Source organism: Pungitius pungitius, chromosome 20 (assembly GCF_949316345.1).
Source record: "Pungitius pungitius chromosome 20, fPunPun2.1, whole genome shotgun sequence".
Taxonomy (NCBI): Eukaryota; Metazoa; Chordata; class Actinopteri; order Perciformes; family Gasterosteidae; genus Pungitius; species Pungitius pungitius.
Window position 1 is genome coordinate 16,030,984 of NC_084919.1, and position 18,041 is coordinate 16,049,024.

At 42.2% G+C, this 18,041-nt stretch overlaps 1 protein-coding gene and 1 pseudogene across 1 annotated transcript; both read right to left on the reverse strand.

Moving 5' to 3' along the window:
• Positions 1 to 4,460: 4,460 nt before the first annotated feature.
• Positions 4,461 to 14,263, reverse strand: LOC119211036 (NXPE family member 3-like; annotated as a pseudogene).
• Positions 14,264 to 15,915: 1,652 nt separating this feature from the next.
• Positions 15,916 to 16,899, reverse strand: LOC134107824 (potassium voltage-gated channel subfamily C member 2-like). Its single transcript, XM_062559679.1, has one exon. The coding sequence runs from the start codon at positions 16,535 to 16,537 to the stop codon at positions 15,917 to 15,919; it is 621 nt and encodes a 206-aa protein (XP_062415663.1). The 5' UTR covers positions 16,538 to 16,899; the 3' UTR covers position 15,916.
• Positions 16,900 to 18,041: the final 1,142 nt, after the last annotated feature.

Consider the following 18,041-nt stretch of genomic DNA (forward strand, 5'->3'; position numbering starts at 1 on the left):
TTATAAAGTCTGAGTATCGGGTTGTCATTGGTCAAATTGTCACTTAAAAGTTAGTGCAATGGCCACTCAGCTGAAGTCAAATAACAAAGCATACGCTATTTTGCACTGTTTTTGTAGCTAGCAGAGTTGAGAGTTCACTTATTCAATTGCAACGTCAGATATTCTATTGTAAACATTTAACACTCATAAGGGCCTTCTTCTCTAGAAAAAAACTTAAATGATGCCATTTGATTATTTAATTATTACTCGCCCACAACGAGTTACACGTTAGAAGAGGTAGCTAATGTATGTTATTTGGGGGTTAAAAACCCGCTTTGCATTTTGAAAGCTGTATATTCAACTAACTAGATATTTTCTAATGTTTCATCTGAATTTCCAATATCATCAATATGCAATATTACGGCAAGTGAATACTCTAAATTCTAAGGTTTTTATGGGAAGTATCAACAATTAGAGGTAAATGTTGTTTGGTGTCATATTAAAGAGCTCTTTAAAGGGATAGTTCACCCGAAAAATGAAAATTGTGTCATCATTTACTCACCCCCAAGTTGTTTCAAACCTGTATGAATTTCTTTTCTGCTAAACAAAAAGAAAGATATTTTGAAGAATGTCGGTAATCAGACAGTTGATGGACCCCATTCACTTCCTTTTTCCTACTATGGAAGTCAATGGGGTCCAAAACAAAGTAACCTATACTTGCAATTGTAAACTGGTCCATGGCACTTACAGTAGTTCTCAGCTTTGTATGGGCTTGTATGGGTTTTGGGGAACGGAACAGTAGATATGCATATCTACAGGGACCGCAAGGATAGTGTACTGTTTGGTGGTTGTGTCCGACCGATTGTGGTGGGCCGGTCTGAGCAAAAATGCCAGGGCCCTTTTTTTGTCCCAGTCCAGCCCTGTCAGTAGCCACATTGTAACGGACCTGGAGATGACTGGACTGGACACGGACTGTTTCTGTGCACTATCAGAGCTCTTAACACAGAAATGCATGCTTGATCTTCTGAAATGGACACATCTAAAAAGGATCTGAAGCTAACGGAAATTGACTCTGAAGTGGACCTGCTCATTGGGACGAATGTTCCTATGGCCTTGGAACCATGGGAGGTCATCCGCGGTGCAGACAATGGTCCACTGAGGGGGGGCTGCACTGATGACTCCACCTGCGTCGAACGAGCAGCCACTGTCAGCAGGATTTATATTTTCACACTTGATGATCTATGGGATCAGCAGACAAAGGTTGACTTTAGGGCTGCAACAACGAATCGATTAAAATCGATTATTAAAAGCGTTGGAAATGAATTTCATTATCGATTCGTTGTGTCGCGCGACTATTATGTTTAAGTATTAAAAGAAAGTTGAGAAAAGAGAGAGAGCAGAGAAAAAAAAAAGTTGAGCGCTCGCGCAGCAGAACAGAGAAGAAAAAAAGCTCCGCCCAGCAGAGCACTGCTAAGAAAAATAAATAAAGAGTAGAGCTGAGTCAGAGGAAAGACCATCGGAGAGACCCGTAATACTGTTCTGAAACATGCGGAGGAAGAGAAACCAATGCGACCTAAATCCTCCCAGGTATGGGAATATTTCACACTGGGGGTGCGGGTCCTAGCGGGCAACGGGGGGGGCTAGCGGTTTTCTTTGCAGGGCCAGTCTCATCTTTTTCCGTTCTAATTGCTGCGCTTGACTTCAAGGTGTAACATTTATTATTGTTCGGTCTGAAACGGCGCGCCCAGTGACGGATGGTGCAGCAATATTGTTGTCCGGGTGGAAATCAGGAGAAAGGTCGGTCCGGTATATTTTCGGGAGGGGCTTTGAAATTCGGGAGGGTTGACATGTCTGATTGTAAGATATGCAAAAACGACAAGGCCTGGCACGGGAGCACCACGGCGATGATTCAGTAACTTAAACATGTTGGAAAAATGTAATCTAAATATTTTTTGTGCCTAATATATTTAATTTGGCGGCTGTAAAGTATACATGCGATGTGTGTATGTTTTTTGTGTTAGTCCATTTTATTTGCTTACTTAGGGATGTTCCTCGAGCAATCTGTTGGTGCAAAACATATTTAGAAAGTGCACTGTCAGTTCTATTTTTCAATAAAGGGTTGGAAATTAATGTTTTTAAATGTTTTCTTTTTTTATCCGATTCATCGATTAATCGAACAAATAATTGACAGATGAATCGATTATTAAAATAATCGTTAGTTGCAGCTCTAGTTGACTTCCCTGAATGTGCTCAAGATGAGCAGCCAGGCTTATCCAGAGAAGATAGTTCATGAAGTCGGTTAAGGAGTTAGTCAAGTTGGTTTATGGGCATTACAGCATTGGCTTGCCCCTGAGAAAAGCAGACACAAAGATGCCCAACAGGAATGTGGCAATGCGGCGTGCCTTGAGCCTCAAAAGGAGGTATGCTAAGAAGAGGAAATATTTACCTCTACTTCAGGAGCGACAGGCCATCAAACGGAACTTCATCCCTGGAGACCTAGTTATCATTGTGGATGACACTGCTCCACGCAATTCATGGCTCACTGGAAGAGTTGTGGAAGCAGATCCAGACAGAAATGTCCGCAGAGTTCGTGTCAAAACAAAAACTGGATTCTTGGAGAGACCCATCACTAAGTTATGTCTTCTTCAGGAAGCAGAAGATTAATGAGCTGTATGCATGATGAATAAAGGGAGTAACACAACATACAAAATGTATTGAAAGATTATTCTCAGGAGTTCTAGATCCAAAATTGTTGTCACCTACATATTTGGTTGTTTTGTAATCATGGTCTGAAGCATAATTAGGGGCCGGAATGTAAGAGCATAAATGTTTTTATATATTTTGCTTCCCATAAATCTTAAACTTTATGGGTATTTATATTGATTTGTGTTTTTGTTCATTGGTTATCATGGGACATGGGTGTGGCGGTGGGCGTGTGTGGTGCGCGATTGGAAGTCTTGATTAACCCTACCTGACACCTGTGGGGGTTCAGTTTGCCGTGGGGTGAGGACGGGGGAAGGCGATTCTTTTGTATACTGCACTTCGCACACCGCATTAATTCATTTAAAGCCTGGTATCCAAACGTATTGCTCTGCCTTGCATTTAAAAGGACTATTGAGTCTAAAAAGATGTGGAGAGCAATAAACCAAAGGAACGGGATCAAGTGTGTGGAAATTGGATTCTTCAATGCGCATAAGACAAGTTGATCTCCCCCAACTTAGCCCGCCGCGGCCTCTGAACAAGTTGGTCCGTTGGATCTTGTATAGCCGCAATACATACAATACTTTGAGGTTAATCACTTAATGTAGAGACATAGAAGAGGTTCAGGTACATCGTCAATTTAATTAATAGTGATGTTTGTGCATTTAACGTACATTTAATGTACTGAAGTATTGTAATGGAGGGTCTAACTGCTTGTAGGCATAGTATTCCATGTATATTTTTTGTAACTCCATGATCTCTTTTTGTAGAATTGAAAGACTGCCACATGGGGGTGGGAGGACAGGAATGTTCTCCCCACACCAAGAGACCCGAGTTGTTTATATGGTGCGTGAGAACAATGACATTAAACTGAGTGAAATTCGACAGAAGATCATTGAGGACCATGTAAATTTTGAGGGTATCAACCGTGGCCGCTTCTCTACTGTTGATCGTGTCCTTAAGAGTAACAGAAAATGAAGCAGCTATACGGAGTTCCCTTTGATCGCAACTCAGACAAAGTCAAAGAGCCAAGATTCCAGTATGTACAGGTTTTCATATATCCTGACACATTCAATGTTGATTATTATGTCGTGATTTACTGTAGTGGCCTAAATCACTTTTTCCGTATCACTTACAAAACTATACATCTACATGGATGAAGCTGGGTTTAATCTCACCAAAAGGAGAAGGAGAGGCCGGAATGTGATTGGCCATCGGGGCATTGTTGGTGTTCCTGGGCAGCGCGGTGGCAATGTCACATTATGTGCTGCCATCAGCAATCATGGGGTTGTCCACCATCATGCTAACACTCACCAGCTCCTCATTTTCCTCAATCACATGCGAGATGCTCTGCTAGGGCAGCAGGATGAGCATCCCATCTATGTTGTTGTTTGGGACAATGTGAGTTTTCACAGAGCCCTCCTGGTTAGAGTATGGTTCAATACGAACCAAGGTTTTATCAATCTTTGCCTTCCACCGTACTCCCCTTTCCTAAACCCCATCGAGGAATTCTTCTCCTCATGGCGGTGGAAGGTATATGAACGCCAACCTTACACCAGGGTAAATCTCCTGAAAGCCATGGGACTTGCCTGTGGTGACATAGACATAGCCAAGCCTGGATATGCCATTCCAGGGTTTTTTTCCCCCGTTGCCTGGCCAGAAGAAATGTGGCCTGTGATGTGGATGAAGTCCTGTGGCCTGACCCAGTATGGAGACATGATGTTGTGGCTGAGTAATGCACTTATTTGTATATTTTTGTACTTTATTTTTACATGGGCTTACTGTACACAAGTGGCAAACGCATACGATTTTTTTTTTTACAAGTGCAACATGTAAATGATTTTTCTCTTTATAAAAGAGCTAAATGCGCATGTTATTTTAGTTTTGAAACATGCATTTAGCCTACGGTAAACAATAAACATTTATTTCTAATAGGAAAAACAGGGTATTGATGAATGATCAAAGTTGTAAAAGTCCATTTATTGCTTGCAAGCAGGAGGTCAAATACACAAGCACGTATTACAGTGCTCTGTGGAGATGGCCTCTCCGAGAAGTTACAAACACTGAGCTCTTATACAAACACATGAAGGCCATCCTTAGTGGCAGGTATGAAAAATTGCAAACCAAGTTGAGATAAGAACCACGGTAAAGATGGTGTTCCTTTGTCCAAGCATGTGTTAAAGTATGTTTGACTGCCCTCCTTTCTTCGTACACAGCTGCAAATGGAAACTTTTGAATCACCCTGCTTTTCGCACATTACTTCAATTCAGACAATTATCACTCTTTTAGCATAACACTGTTATAACATATTTGACCATTACAAGAGTCGGATGGTGGATCCTTACCTTTGCAGGTAAGAAATCTTTGTCATGCCAAAAGTGTTTTCACTTATGTTCATCCATAAGCGCTCATCTCAAGTACAAAAATTGCACTTAATGTTAAATATTTAGAAATGGAATGTTCAATTTTAGCCAGCAAATCATAGAGAACGACTCAAGGACCAATGTGTAATGGGTCAACGCATGTTGCAACAGGAATGAAATGTTCTCTTCATTTTTGTTTCAATGCATCAATATTTCCAAATTTGTCTTCAAAACTGAGAAAACCCAATTGTGCATTGCTAAAAAGCAATGCTCAAATGTTCTGTACAAGATGGAGTGCGGACTAGTTAAACTACTTTCTATTTCTGCACTACATCCAGAGTGACCATGACGACAAAAGTGAATTGCTCACTCCTGTCCAGATGAGAAGGGCTGACCCGAGGACCGGCTGGAGTCATGTGGGCGTCCACGGTTCAGTGGAGTAAGTGAGGAAGAAGCTGGTTACTAACATTTACAGACAGCAACAGACATGACATGTGATGCTATATGTTCTAGCTAACCTCCCCAAACATATTTCATTCAATTAATACCATTTGTAGAAGCTGAAGCCTGCATCTTTTCTAGATTATAATAACATGCAAACAATTGTCCCGCAACCCTCGCTTAGGAACAATCCATGTTGTATGTGTGGAGATTGTAAAGGCCTTTTAGGGCAATTTGTGATGTGGTCTGAGCATTTATTGATAAGGAATAAAATGAAACACTTGCTGGAAATTCTGAGATAACAATATCATGTGCTCAAATACACACTCTGCACCCCCAAAACACAAACATCTAACCATGTTTTTGAGGACATATATAGAACAACATAGAGTTGACCATATTCTTAATAATGGGAGGTGGTGGGTGAAGATCATGCGGCAGGTGGTGGGCCAGGGTCATTTCCCAGGCATCGATCAGATGAACTTTCAGTCCTTTGAACATGGCTTTGAGCACCTTATCAAACTGCAGTGAAAGCCAGTCGCTGTTGATTAGGGAAAGTTGAAGGGTCAAAGCTCTGGAGTTTGCAGTCCGGATAATGACCAGTGTGCCGGGATTTGTGTCCAGCAGCTGCACCACCGCCCTACGGATGCTCTGTAGCCTCCTGATGTAAAAATCCATTGGGGAAGTGGTAAAGTGAGCCCAGATGCCAAGGACTACCACAGTGTTGGGGCCTGCGTTCAAGTCATCTAGCTCATTAGCAATGTAACGAAGCTCGCTGGTTGGGGTAGGGGGCCAATAAATAGGTGGACCGTGGCAGCGGTACCTCACCAAGATGTTGTTTTCATTGTCCAAGGACATAAAAGGTCCAACGTCGCTCCGGCTGTGTAAGTCAAATTCCTTAAGACCTGAAAGTTTGACATGGGAAAAATATTAAACTGCAGTCAAAACAAAATCAAACAATCCCTAGAAACGCATTGGATCAGCTACCTGGTAGAGCTGCGTTGAGAAATTCAAACCACTGCCTCACTGTGGAGTCTCCATACATGTGAACTGCTTTGCCTTTCAGACACTGCGTGATGGCAGATGTATTAAATTGAGATACTGTGGGGCCTCCCAGTGCTCGCCACACACCCTGGTAATAATAACCAGATGAGAGATGTCACAGAGCTGCTCTTCACCTTCAGCTGACCTGAGAGGAACATAATAAGGCTTGGTTTATCCCAATAAAAAACAAAACTAAGGTATAAAGATTGAAGCTTTAATAGACTATCCTTATACCCGAGAGATTAGATATAACTAAAAAACTTTAAAATTATACCATCTTCTGGCAACACAGCAAGGTTAGAAGGTCCTGTAGCCTGAATGGAGACTTTCAGGTTAACACCACTAAAGAAGCGGGGAAAAAAAAACATGTCTGAAAACTTAGTACGAAAACTCAAATAAACGTAAAGCATTTGAAGTAATTTAATTATAGTTAAATCTAGAAAAAACAACCACTATAACAAAAGCCTCAGAGGTGATTCAACATTACATGAGTTATGCTGCTTTTATCAAGATTTTTATATACTCTTTTTATTTTATTTTATTGTGTGATTACATTCTGTGACTACATTTCCATCCACTTCGTCTTTGTTAGGGATTTAAGTAGAAGTGCACCCCTAGCGGTGAGAAGTATGTTACATGTATCAATGTTTAGTATAGAATTGTAGTTGTGTGATGTTAGCAGATATTACATTTGTATGTTAAATGAGGTGAATGTATTATAGTCAATAACAATTTAAAGTCATATAAATCATATAAATACTGTACACATCAACATCCTGTCATGATGTAATGTTAAAACCTGGATTACCTAAATGGATTTCTCCTACCTTTCCCCAGAGAGGGTTTTTGGTAGGAGTTTTTGTTCCTGTCAGGTATTAATTTAGCAATTGGATGCAAGACAGCCGCATGAGGCAATGTGTTGCACCAGATAAACTGTGATAAACCATTAAGTACTGTGATCTTATATGTTGTGTTGTAATTGAAGTGTACTAGTTATAAGATGAAGACAAACTATGTATATGATGTTATTTTCACTCTTTGAGGCATAAAGCCAGATGTTTACAAGAGAATGCATTGGAATGTGAGGGAGAGAGAGACAGAGAGGGGGATCCAGAGTCACACGTGGCAGTTCACACCTAGGTGTGAAAAGGCTGGACCAGGATGGAGCCAATGACATTCGAATACACCCAGAAGACCACCCCCCCCAGGAGCCTTTGAATCATCGAACCGGGAGAAGAAGAGTTAGATTTTTCCTGCAGCCGTCCTGAGGAGTCACTTTTGACTTGGCCGGGGAAATCTCTATTTCGCGAAATATATCACTATTCACAATTTTATTTCACTTTGTAATTGTAGGCCTTACTCTTTGTTTAGTTATTAAATACTTTTTGATTTTTAAAACCCGAGCTAGTTGACTTTTGATTCACCGTATCCTGCCTGGACGAGAACAAAGGGAAGCTGGTCTCCCCTTCGGCCTTCAGAACCCAACATCTTCATCCCCTTCACTTTCCTCTTTCGTTCCCTTGTCTCCGTACCAGGTTCTCACCTTAGTAACCTACGCCCGTCCAGTGGCTGCCTGCATTCGTTTCAAAACATTGGTACTTAGGTAACGTGCAGCCAATAGATGAGCAGCAGGGCCAACATCCTTCTTGTGGCATTGGCAAGCAATGGCAGGTCTGTGGCAAGTCACAGACTTGTTGTTTCTTGCCACTGCCACAAAGAAGATCTCGCTGTCTGTCCAGATCAGGGCCCTATTCCTCGTACGTGGTTCAACTAAGTCAATCAAATAAGCCAGCTCAAATTAACAAGATAATTGATATTGGGCAATTTTTGGTACCTCAAAGGTGGATCAATGCTCAAACAATCTTGTTAGTCATCAGGATAATTGCACGTGCACGCCTTACTTCAGAAAGTGGAAGAGCTGATCACCAAAACCAGGATTATTTAACAGTACAACACCAAATAAACTTAAAGGAAGAGCCTATTTTTTTTCTCCGGTGACAAGCAGGACATCGTGAACGCAGATGACTTCCGAGGAGGGCCAAAATTCAGGGTTTTGGGACAAAGGATGTTGCATGTGTACAGACTGTAAAACCTGAGGCAAATTTGTGATTTTGGGCTATAGAAAATACAAGCCCGGCAAAGTATTGGAACGTGTAACTCGTTGTGGACGAGTAATAATTAAAAATAATCAAATGGCATTATTTAGGTTTTCCAAGTGTTGGAAAATGTGTAGGCTCATTTTAATTGTCTGACCACTTTAAACAATCAGATTATATGTTGTTTTTGGATTTGTTGCTGTGGTGATTTTGGCAAACTTGCTTGGTGGAACCAAAAAGCCTGATCTATCATCTTATCCTGAAAATGATCCGATATAACCCGGTTTAGACACGTTCGAGGAACAGAGCCCAGGTCCTGTCTACATCCAGAACACGGTCAAGCCTCACATCACCGCCCACTCGCTCCGCTCTGCGTCTCGACAAACACTCAACAAAATACCCATAGTGCCATTGACCAAACATACTGTTCAGAGCAACGGAAGTGAGCTGCTAAGGAGTGCCGAGAGAGTAGAAAGTGGGAGATGTTCAGAGCGTGTTACAGGAACGATATAAGATCTTTCAGTATGCAGCCATGAATGAGCACCAAATGTATTATGCAGTTGGCTGCATCAGAATGCAAGATTTGCTGTGGAAAGAGGCGCAAGCTAACAAAACGTAAACATGAACAAACCCGGATAGTAAAACTTCCAAATGTGGAAATGGAGAGTAAAGTAGTGTTTGTATTATTTTTAAATCTTAAATTACTATAGGGTCAATGTTAACTCCCTGGGGTCACAAATCTCTAAGCCTCTCATGATTTTCTGTTCACTCACCTCTGAAAGAGCTTCTCCTCCTTGGCTGGCAGGTTATGCTCGAATGCTAACTTGAAGTGGTTGATCCTGGTATCACAGCTCAGGTTCTTTGGCTTGTAACAGAACCAAGGTTCGCCGGTACGAAGGTCAGTGTGGTTACACACAGGCTGTTGGGTTGGCCGCAGGCAGACGTTACAGACGGTGGTTTCAGAGAGTGAGCCTGAGCGGTAGAGGCTCTTGAAGTAACTCCTGTCAGGCTGTTCTCTGTTTAGCCTGTTCAGTATTGTGACAGCTTCACCAGGGTGAACCAAAGTCACCTAATTGGAAAGAGAACCAGAGTACTCAATTGAAATTTACAATTCATAGCTAGAAATTAAACAACGCTTTTGAATTAAATTAAAAGGTATAGTCTGTTACAAATGGACTTGGAGCATTACAATTACAAGCTGAATATTGACAGTACAAAAAGTGAACGTTAACAGGCATACCAACAGTAAGATAGAGAGGGAAGACTTTGTGATCAATCATTGAGAAAATATATTTTTTTGCAGAGCTACACATTACAACAATATACACTCACCGACCACTTTATTAGGTACCCCATGCTAGAAACGGGTTGGACCCCCTTTTGCCTTCAGAACTGCCTCAAATCTTCGTGGCATAGATTCAACAAGGTGCTGGAAGCATTCCTCAGGGAGTTTGGTCCATATTGACATGATGGCATCACACAGTTGCCCCAGATTTGTCGGCTGCACATCCATGATGCGAATCTCCCGTTCCACCACATCCCAAAGATGCTCTATTGGATTGAGATCTGGTGATTGTGGAGGCCATTTGAGTACAGCGAACTCATTGTCATGTTCAAGAAACCAGTCTGAGATGATTCCAGCTTTATGACATGGCGCATTATCCTGCTGAAAGTAGCCATCAGAAGTTGGGTACATTGTGGTCATAAAGGGATGGACATGGTCAGCAACAATACTCAGGTAGGCTGTGGCGTTGCAACGATGCTCAATTGGTACCAAGGGGCCCAAAGAGTGCCAAGAAAATATTCCCCACACCATGACACCACCACCACCAGCCTGAACCGTTGATACAAGGCAGGATGGATCCATGCTTTCATGTTGTAGACGCCAAATTCTGACCCTACCATCCGAATGTCGCAGCAGAAATCGAGACTCATCAGACCAGGCAACGTTTTTCCAATCTTCTATTGTCCAATTTCGATGAGCTTGTGCAAATTGTAGCCTCAGTTTCCTGTTCTTAGCTGAAAGGAGTGGCACCCGGTGTGGTCTTCTGCTGCTGTAGCCCATCTGCCTCAAAGTTCGACGTACTGTGCGTTCAGAGATGCTCTTATGCCCACCTTGGTTGTAACGGGTGGTTATTTGAGTCACTGTTGCCCTTCTATCAGTCTGGCCATTCTCCTCTGACCTCTGGCATCAACAAGGCATTTCCGCCCACAGAACTGCCGCTCACTGGATGTTTTTTCTTTTTCGGACCATTCTCTGTAAACCCTAGAGATGGTTGTGCGTGAAAATCCCAGTAGATTAGCAGTTTCTGAAATACTCAGACCAGCCCTTCTGGCACCAACAATCATGCCACGTTCAAAGTCACTCAAATCACCTTTCTTCCCCATACTGATGCTCGGTTTGAACTGCAGGAGATTGTCTTGACAATGTCTACATGCCTAAATGCACTGAGTTGCCGCCATGTGATTGGCTGCTTAGAAATTAAGTGTTAACGAGCAGTTGGACAGGTGTACCTAATAAAGTGGCCGGTGAGTGTACATATACACCAAAACAAAGAAGTTCAGAAATAAAGTTATGTGTAATAATGTTAAATTACACGGGGAAAAAGTATTGAACATGCTTACTGATATTTATTCAATACTTTGTACAACTTTGTAAAGCACCGCTATACTAAGGTTGCTGCTAGGCTAGCTGAAAGAGTAGCTAGTTCCACCCAGTGGGATTCTGCCTCCGGTTTGATCAAATGTGTGTAGTTTTGCGTTTAAAATAACATTTACAATTAAACAGTGTCTAAAAAACATGTTTTCTAAATTGATTACTCATTACTTGTAAGATTTAGTCTTTAGAAGAAAGACAACATTGTAACAACAACAAAAACATTCATAAATCAAGATGAATGAATTTCAAAATGTGCGATTGATTAGTTAGCAATTTTTGACAGCCTAATAAAATGTTAACATCCATCTGTCTGTCAATTTTTCTACCAAGTTTTTTTTCATTTGCTTTTTCTAAAAGGGCCAATCTTTTTTATCCTAGTAGTTATTGTAAAGAAAATTTAAATAATAATAAAATACTTTATAACTATTGTTATACGATCCATTTGTTAGTGGAGAATAACACTTTGGATATATTATTGCAATGCCTGATTTAAGACCTCCTAAGACCTCTGATTGCATTACTTAAGCTGTCATATCTATTGATCCTGAGGAATCTGTTCTCTGGTACCGTCAAACACCATTTTTTTCAGTCAGAGAACTGAGCTATAGTTCTGTATTTTGGGAAACCCTGAAATTAATTTGTCCATTAAAGACATTCATCAGAGCCCCAGAGTATGTTTGCACCCCAGAGTGTATATTGAAGAAGACTTAAAACTAGCATTTGAGAGCACAAACTAATGTGTATAATGTTGTGGTGGCGGGTGTAGTTTGGCTCTGCTGCAGAGGAGTCCAAGAGGGAGAGTGGCTGAGAGAAAGGTGCAAGGTGGAGGTGTAATTGGCCTCAGCTGCAATTGATTGCAGGAATTCATTTCATCCTGTTTATATAAGCACCAAAGGCAATCTAGCAGAGATAAGTGGAGTCATTTTCTCATAGACTTCTATACAAAAATGCAAGTTTAAGACACATTCGCGTTGGAATCACTCCTCAGAACCGGAAGGTGCAGCCTAGTTTGCGGATGCAACCAAAACTCTATAACAGCGCTATTCAATTACAAATTCAGTTGGGCCAGATTTTCAAATCGAGAAAGGTTAGTTGGGCCAGTCATTTCAGCGGCGAAGCAGCTCGTAATGACACATTTTAAAACCAACACAAACAAATTTATTAAAAAACATTTATTCATTGCTCATCCAATTGAATAGCCCTGTATTAGGGTGTTTGTACGTCATTCTCCTGACTACCTTCTCTTAAATTGTTTCCGCCAAAAAACGGATTGACATCAAATGCGAAAGTTTCGGAAAGAATTTTAAACAATTTAACGCAAATGAGAAATGCCTTATCTATACAATAGGCATCACTTTCCTTTTTGTATAAGTACAAAGACATAAAAACTGTATGTTTGGACACTCACTACATCAACACATTTGAAAAAGTGATGACTCTATTGTATTATTTTCAATGAAGTTGGCATGAGCTCTCATTTTCTGCAGTGGCTAAACCAAGCAGCAACAAGTTCAAGTCAAAGTGTGGTTTATTACAGCGTTGGCATATTTTTTGAGTTTTATGGAAGTGCACTGCCAGTAAAAAAGACATCACAGACACCGCACTGACGGCTGATAGATGCAAACATGCAGTGTATGAACACCCGAGTGATGGGCGCTTAACAACAACTACAACCTCAAATGATGAGAGGAAAAGCATTTCACCTTAGTAGAAACCAAAAGTGTTAACCCATCCACACTGATCCTGCTCACTGAGCTATTATACTACACTAAAGCAGCACAGGATGATGATTGGCAGGGCTGATTAACTTGGCTGGCGGCAGCTAAAAACATGCCCAGCGTAGTGCCGTCACCACCCACGCTCGGGCATCCATTTGCCCTTCTCATACCCGTCAGGTCTGCTGCTGTTTACACGTCAGATTGAATTTGCTCAGCGAGGCTGTGCCGTCTGTTCGCAGCGAATCAGCCACGTTTCCTGGCCTCTTGTAACATCAAACCCTGATTCCACTGGACTTTCTGATGAGGCCGGAAGGCCCTTGCACACCTGTAGCTCTGGTTAGACAAGAACAAAAGGTAAAGACGCTGAGGCACATTGCCACCTATCACATCTGACAGTAGTAAGAAAAAGGCATTTAAAGAGTCGTGCACACATGGATTGGTTGTGTTGGTGATGCTCCAACACCCTTTCTGATTTTTGCATTGCTGACAAAAAAAAAAAAAAAATCTAGCACGCAAAGGGTTATTGAGCAATAAGGGTTCATGGTCGGGCAGGTTTCCGAAATCAGTTTCACGCACCGGACGGATTGCAATGAAAACAGGCCGTGGGGATGAGCGATGATGTTGCCATGACAACAGGCCGGCTGAGCGTGCAGCCTGGATGTGTATCTTCAGACGTGCAGCAGGCAGCACCCAGACAGTTTGGGTTTTTGACCTCTAAAGTGGAAGAAAGCAAGCTGCAATATCAGATGGGTTCATGGGAGGATGGGGAGGTGAGGCAGGAGATGCGTGGGTGGGAGATGGTGAGGTGTGTGTGGGCAAAGAGGGGAACGTCAAAGTCAGGCATTGGATAAACCTCTAGATAAACCCCGCAGACATGAAATATGACAACGGTGATGTTAGTGTTTTTTTTTTTGTTACCATCACAATCCAGCAATGGCCAACTACAGAGATATGAGAGGAACAAACAAACAGATTAGCACATTGGAGAATACATACATCTACACACAGAGCCATATACAAGGCCTGTTCTCCCACTCTTTTCTTGAAAAACCCATATCTTAAACAGGAAGATGCTTTCTAGACAAGTGAACAGACAGCAACAGCCGTTGTTAAGCACACACTGCATGCAGATCAAAGAACCAGCACTGAGAGCAGTGGGAGAACAGGGAAAAAACGTCTGCTCCCGCTGACTGCTGGCACATGAACACTGGAAAACCAGTTGGTTAAAGGGCCTTTTATGCTTACCTGGCGAAACAGACCCATGAAAGGCTTGTTACAATAGTGTATATAGGTAAAGGGAACCCAACTAAGAAGACAGCATACAGAATAGTGGCGGCAAACCTTATATTAAGCTGACTTAAAAGTTGTCTTTAGCACATCTGATAATCTAAAATGACTCAGAGCCTTTCTGCTAATGGCATTGGATTGTCTGATATTAAAGAGCCTCCTCACAGGGTAAAGCATTAAACTTTCCACTGGTATGGGATCACAGGACTGAAATTCCACCTTCCATTTCCATGGAGTATAATTCAACACTACTCTCTACATGACATCAGGGCGCAAAATAGAGCACCCCAACAGATGCTGCTGTTTGTGTGCTTTGGTGGCAGCGAACTGTGGCGTTACTTAATTTCTGAATTTGACTGCTGGGTGGCTTCTACATCTGCATTGAAACAGATTTATGTAAACATAAGCACTCGGCTCCAACCGCTTCCTTCTGTCAGTGAACTTGTTATGAATATTTACATCCCCACTAGTTCAAAATATGTTTACAAGACAATACCAGTGAAATTTGCTATAAGAGTTGGAGGAGAACTGTTATTTTAACACAACCTCAAATTTAGCTTTGGGGACAATATCTAGGTAATAGAGTTCAAATATTACACTCTGCAAGAATCTTCTAATTAAAAAGTACACATCCTGTATTTATTTCACAAATAAAGACAAATCCCTGCCTTCATCCACCTGGAATGTGTAACCCTGATTGCTGCGGTGCAAGGTAAATTGTGATACATTATTCTCCAGAACAAATGCCTTCTTTTAGTTTAACAGCCAGATGGCACAAAGACTTTGGAATTCAGAAAAGGACGAAACAACTACGTATTGATCGAATCGAGCCGAACACATCACTGACCATCATCCAGGATAACTCTACATTTCAGTTTGTGGGTTCTTTATCCATTTTTTCTTTTTTTCTGGATCTAGATGAAATCAGAATTTTTAAAGTTGAGTCCTGTTTAAAAAGCCACCTGAACATAATAAAGAGGGAGAAAGACGTTGCACATTCTACTCTCTTTTTGCTGGTGGTATGAAGAATGTGCAGCCAGCTCATCTGTGTCATTATAGCGGGGAGAAACTCTGATTACAACACACACAGTGTGACTTCAGGTAGACGTTACATCACTATATCTCTATTTGCAACTGTTGTTTTCCGAGTACACTAATTCTCCCTACAACATTTCAGCTTGAACATGTTGCCCAAGTATTCCAAAAAAATCAATGATGAAAAGCTAACTCAGAATAGGCCACATGTGGTATATAAACCAACATTTCTTTTAATCCTGGCATGAGACGCAGCACACATTTTTGCCCCAGACATTTCTTATGCGTTGATAGGAATCGAGCATTTCTGATCACACTGTGACTGTCGAAGTGACATTTCTATAGAGCCGTATATAAGCCAGAGAAACCTCGGACATGGGATGTTTCACTAAAATAAACAGCATCAGAGTGCAACAAATTTGGGCTGTAGACTTTCTTTTGGCACAGGCACGCACAACAAGCTGTCAACATCCAACCTGACGTTGTTAACACCTTGTTTTATGGGTTCTGACACTTTCTGACACTTCAATTATATTATATTTACCATTTCTGGGAAATTGTAGGTTAAACTGTGAATGAATTCATGGTGGGGAGCTATGTGTAAGGAAGGGGGTTACTGTGCATGTTTGGAGAGCCCCAGACGCAGCCGTGCGCCCTTACCCGCGCCGCTCTGGAGGAGTAGGGATCCTCGAATAGATTCCAGATCACCGGTTGCCACTTCCTCCACAGGCTGACATTACCGTCGGAGGCCACGTCCTCGATGCCGAGCCTCTTCCCTATCCCTTCGTCATCCTCCCCGTTGTCCACGTTGAGCTCGAACACGTCCAGAGCCTCCTCCGCGTCCCGGTGCTGCCTGTAAGTCATCCAGCAGCATGGCTCCACATCCGTCTCATCGATGCCCCAGAAGGAGAGCTCCTCCTCGAATAGGGGTCCGCACACATCCGCCGGGCAATGGAGTTTCCCGGTGCGGTAGTAGTTGAGCACGTAGGAGAAGACGCCCGGGTGGCGATCGAAAAAGTACTCGTTGGTCCCGGCGTTGTACTCGATGAAGCCGGGGACTTGTTGCAGTTGATCCAGCACGGAGTCTATGTCCGAGTCGGAGGCAAGTAGGGCCAGGCGCGTCCCAGGCAAGGTCTTCAAGGTGGTTTTGTAGGTTTCGTGCCTGGTGCCCCCGACGTTGAGGATTATCCTCTCGTTGTCGTCAAACTTGCCCATCGCTCTGTATCAGACATGACTTGATGAAAAGCGGGTCAAGTTGTCGAGTGCAGTCCTGATGTAACGGCGAGCCCGACGCGCTCACACACCCACAGAGCTGTTCAAAAAAGCTCCGGGATTTTGGCCAAGGTGCGCATCATCTCCCATTTCACTCCTCCAACATGGCTATTTGGGGAGGGGAGGAGGGATCCATCGTTTGCGAGTGAAGGACTTGTGTGTAGATTGGAGGTGGTCGCGTGTTGTCGCAAAAACCGTTCGGACAGCCGTTGAGTGCTGGACGGGATCTCCGACCAGACTGCGCCGCTGCAGTTGCGCGTCTCTGGCGTCTCAGCCCTCTCCAAGACGCACAGCCGCTCGTCAGCGCCGTGCTCGTTACTCAAAGGGATGTAACGCGACACCAGGGATACGAATATCCTGTTAGACACATTTGCGCTGTTTTTTCTTTGCCTAGCTTCGGGGGAAATGAGACGGCTCTCGCGCAGACTTCACCGTCTTGTTTCGAAAAACAAACTTATCTTAATTCCTCCTCAAAAACCAATGAGCAAACTAATTTTGTGTGCTGTCAGAACAATGTTGATTCTAGACCGAACAGATACAGATTATAAACCGTTTTTAATAACAAGATTTACAAGAATTTGAATTGAAGCCTGACATTCTTCAACGGGTCATGGAGCAAACAGCCTCCTTGTGTTGTTTTTTTTAATCCTGAAACTGTTCCAGTGGGTTATGATTACGGAACGAATTGGATTCATTTGTTATCTAGGCTCCCCATGTATGTGTGTTTAAGGGCAGAGGAAGTTTGATTCCAAGCATCACACAATGAGGGAATAGCACTGCCTTGTGTTTGAGCACCAGCATACCATTTTAACATGTGTATATAAATCCCTTTAATCCCTGACAGCATCAAATACAGTACTCCCTTGACTTTAATAAAATAAAATTAGCTTCAGTTACCCGCGTGTACCCCTGAGGTGCACTACGTACAGGTAAGGAAGGAGACACAGCGTTCTTTTGCAACACATTTTTTTTGTTACTAGTGAGACTCCTTGACTCTTAAAAAAAGCTGAGAACTTAAAATAGGGAGGCAACCAGCTGCAAAGCTTTTTTGAGCATACTCAACTAATGGATAATGTGTTGTGTCAATTCGTGATAAGAAGTTTGCTCAAAGTGCTATCCTAAGTTGGTCAAAATTGCTGTTTTCAATCTAAAAAAAACACAAAATTTCAAGTTCCTCCAATCTAATATATGTGTTCTGAAATACCTGAGTACACTTTGATTAATAGAAATATTCCAAAAATGATGGTTGTACTCGTTGAAGGAGCCAATATATATTTTCTTTTTTGTACTCTGGGTGGCGCTCTATTAAAAACTAATGAGCTCAGGTATATAGATGGTGGATTTATGGCTGTTGTGTTTGATTTCAGAAGGTCAAAGTGTTTTTTAATCCAAATTATAATGACTCCTCAGCATTTTAAACTCAACTAATTGGGCCTTAATTAGCCAA

Bases quoted from the DNA above. Each gene is read 5' to 3' on its own strand.
- LOC134107824 (XM_062559679.1), bottom strand. From the start codon at position 16,537: ATGGGCAAGTTTGACGACAACGAGAGGATAATCCTCAACGTCGGGGGC.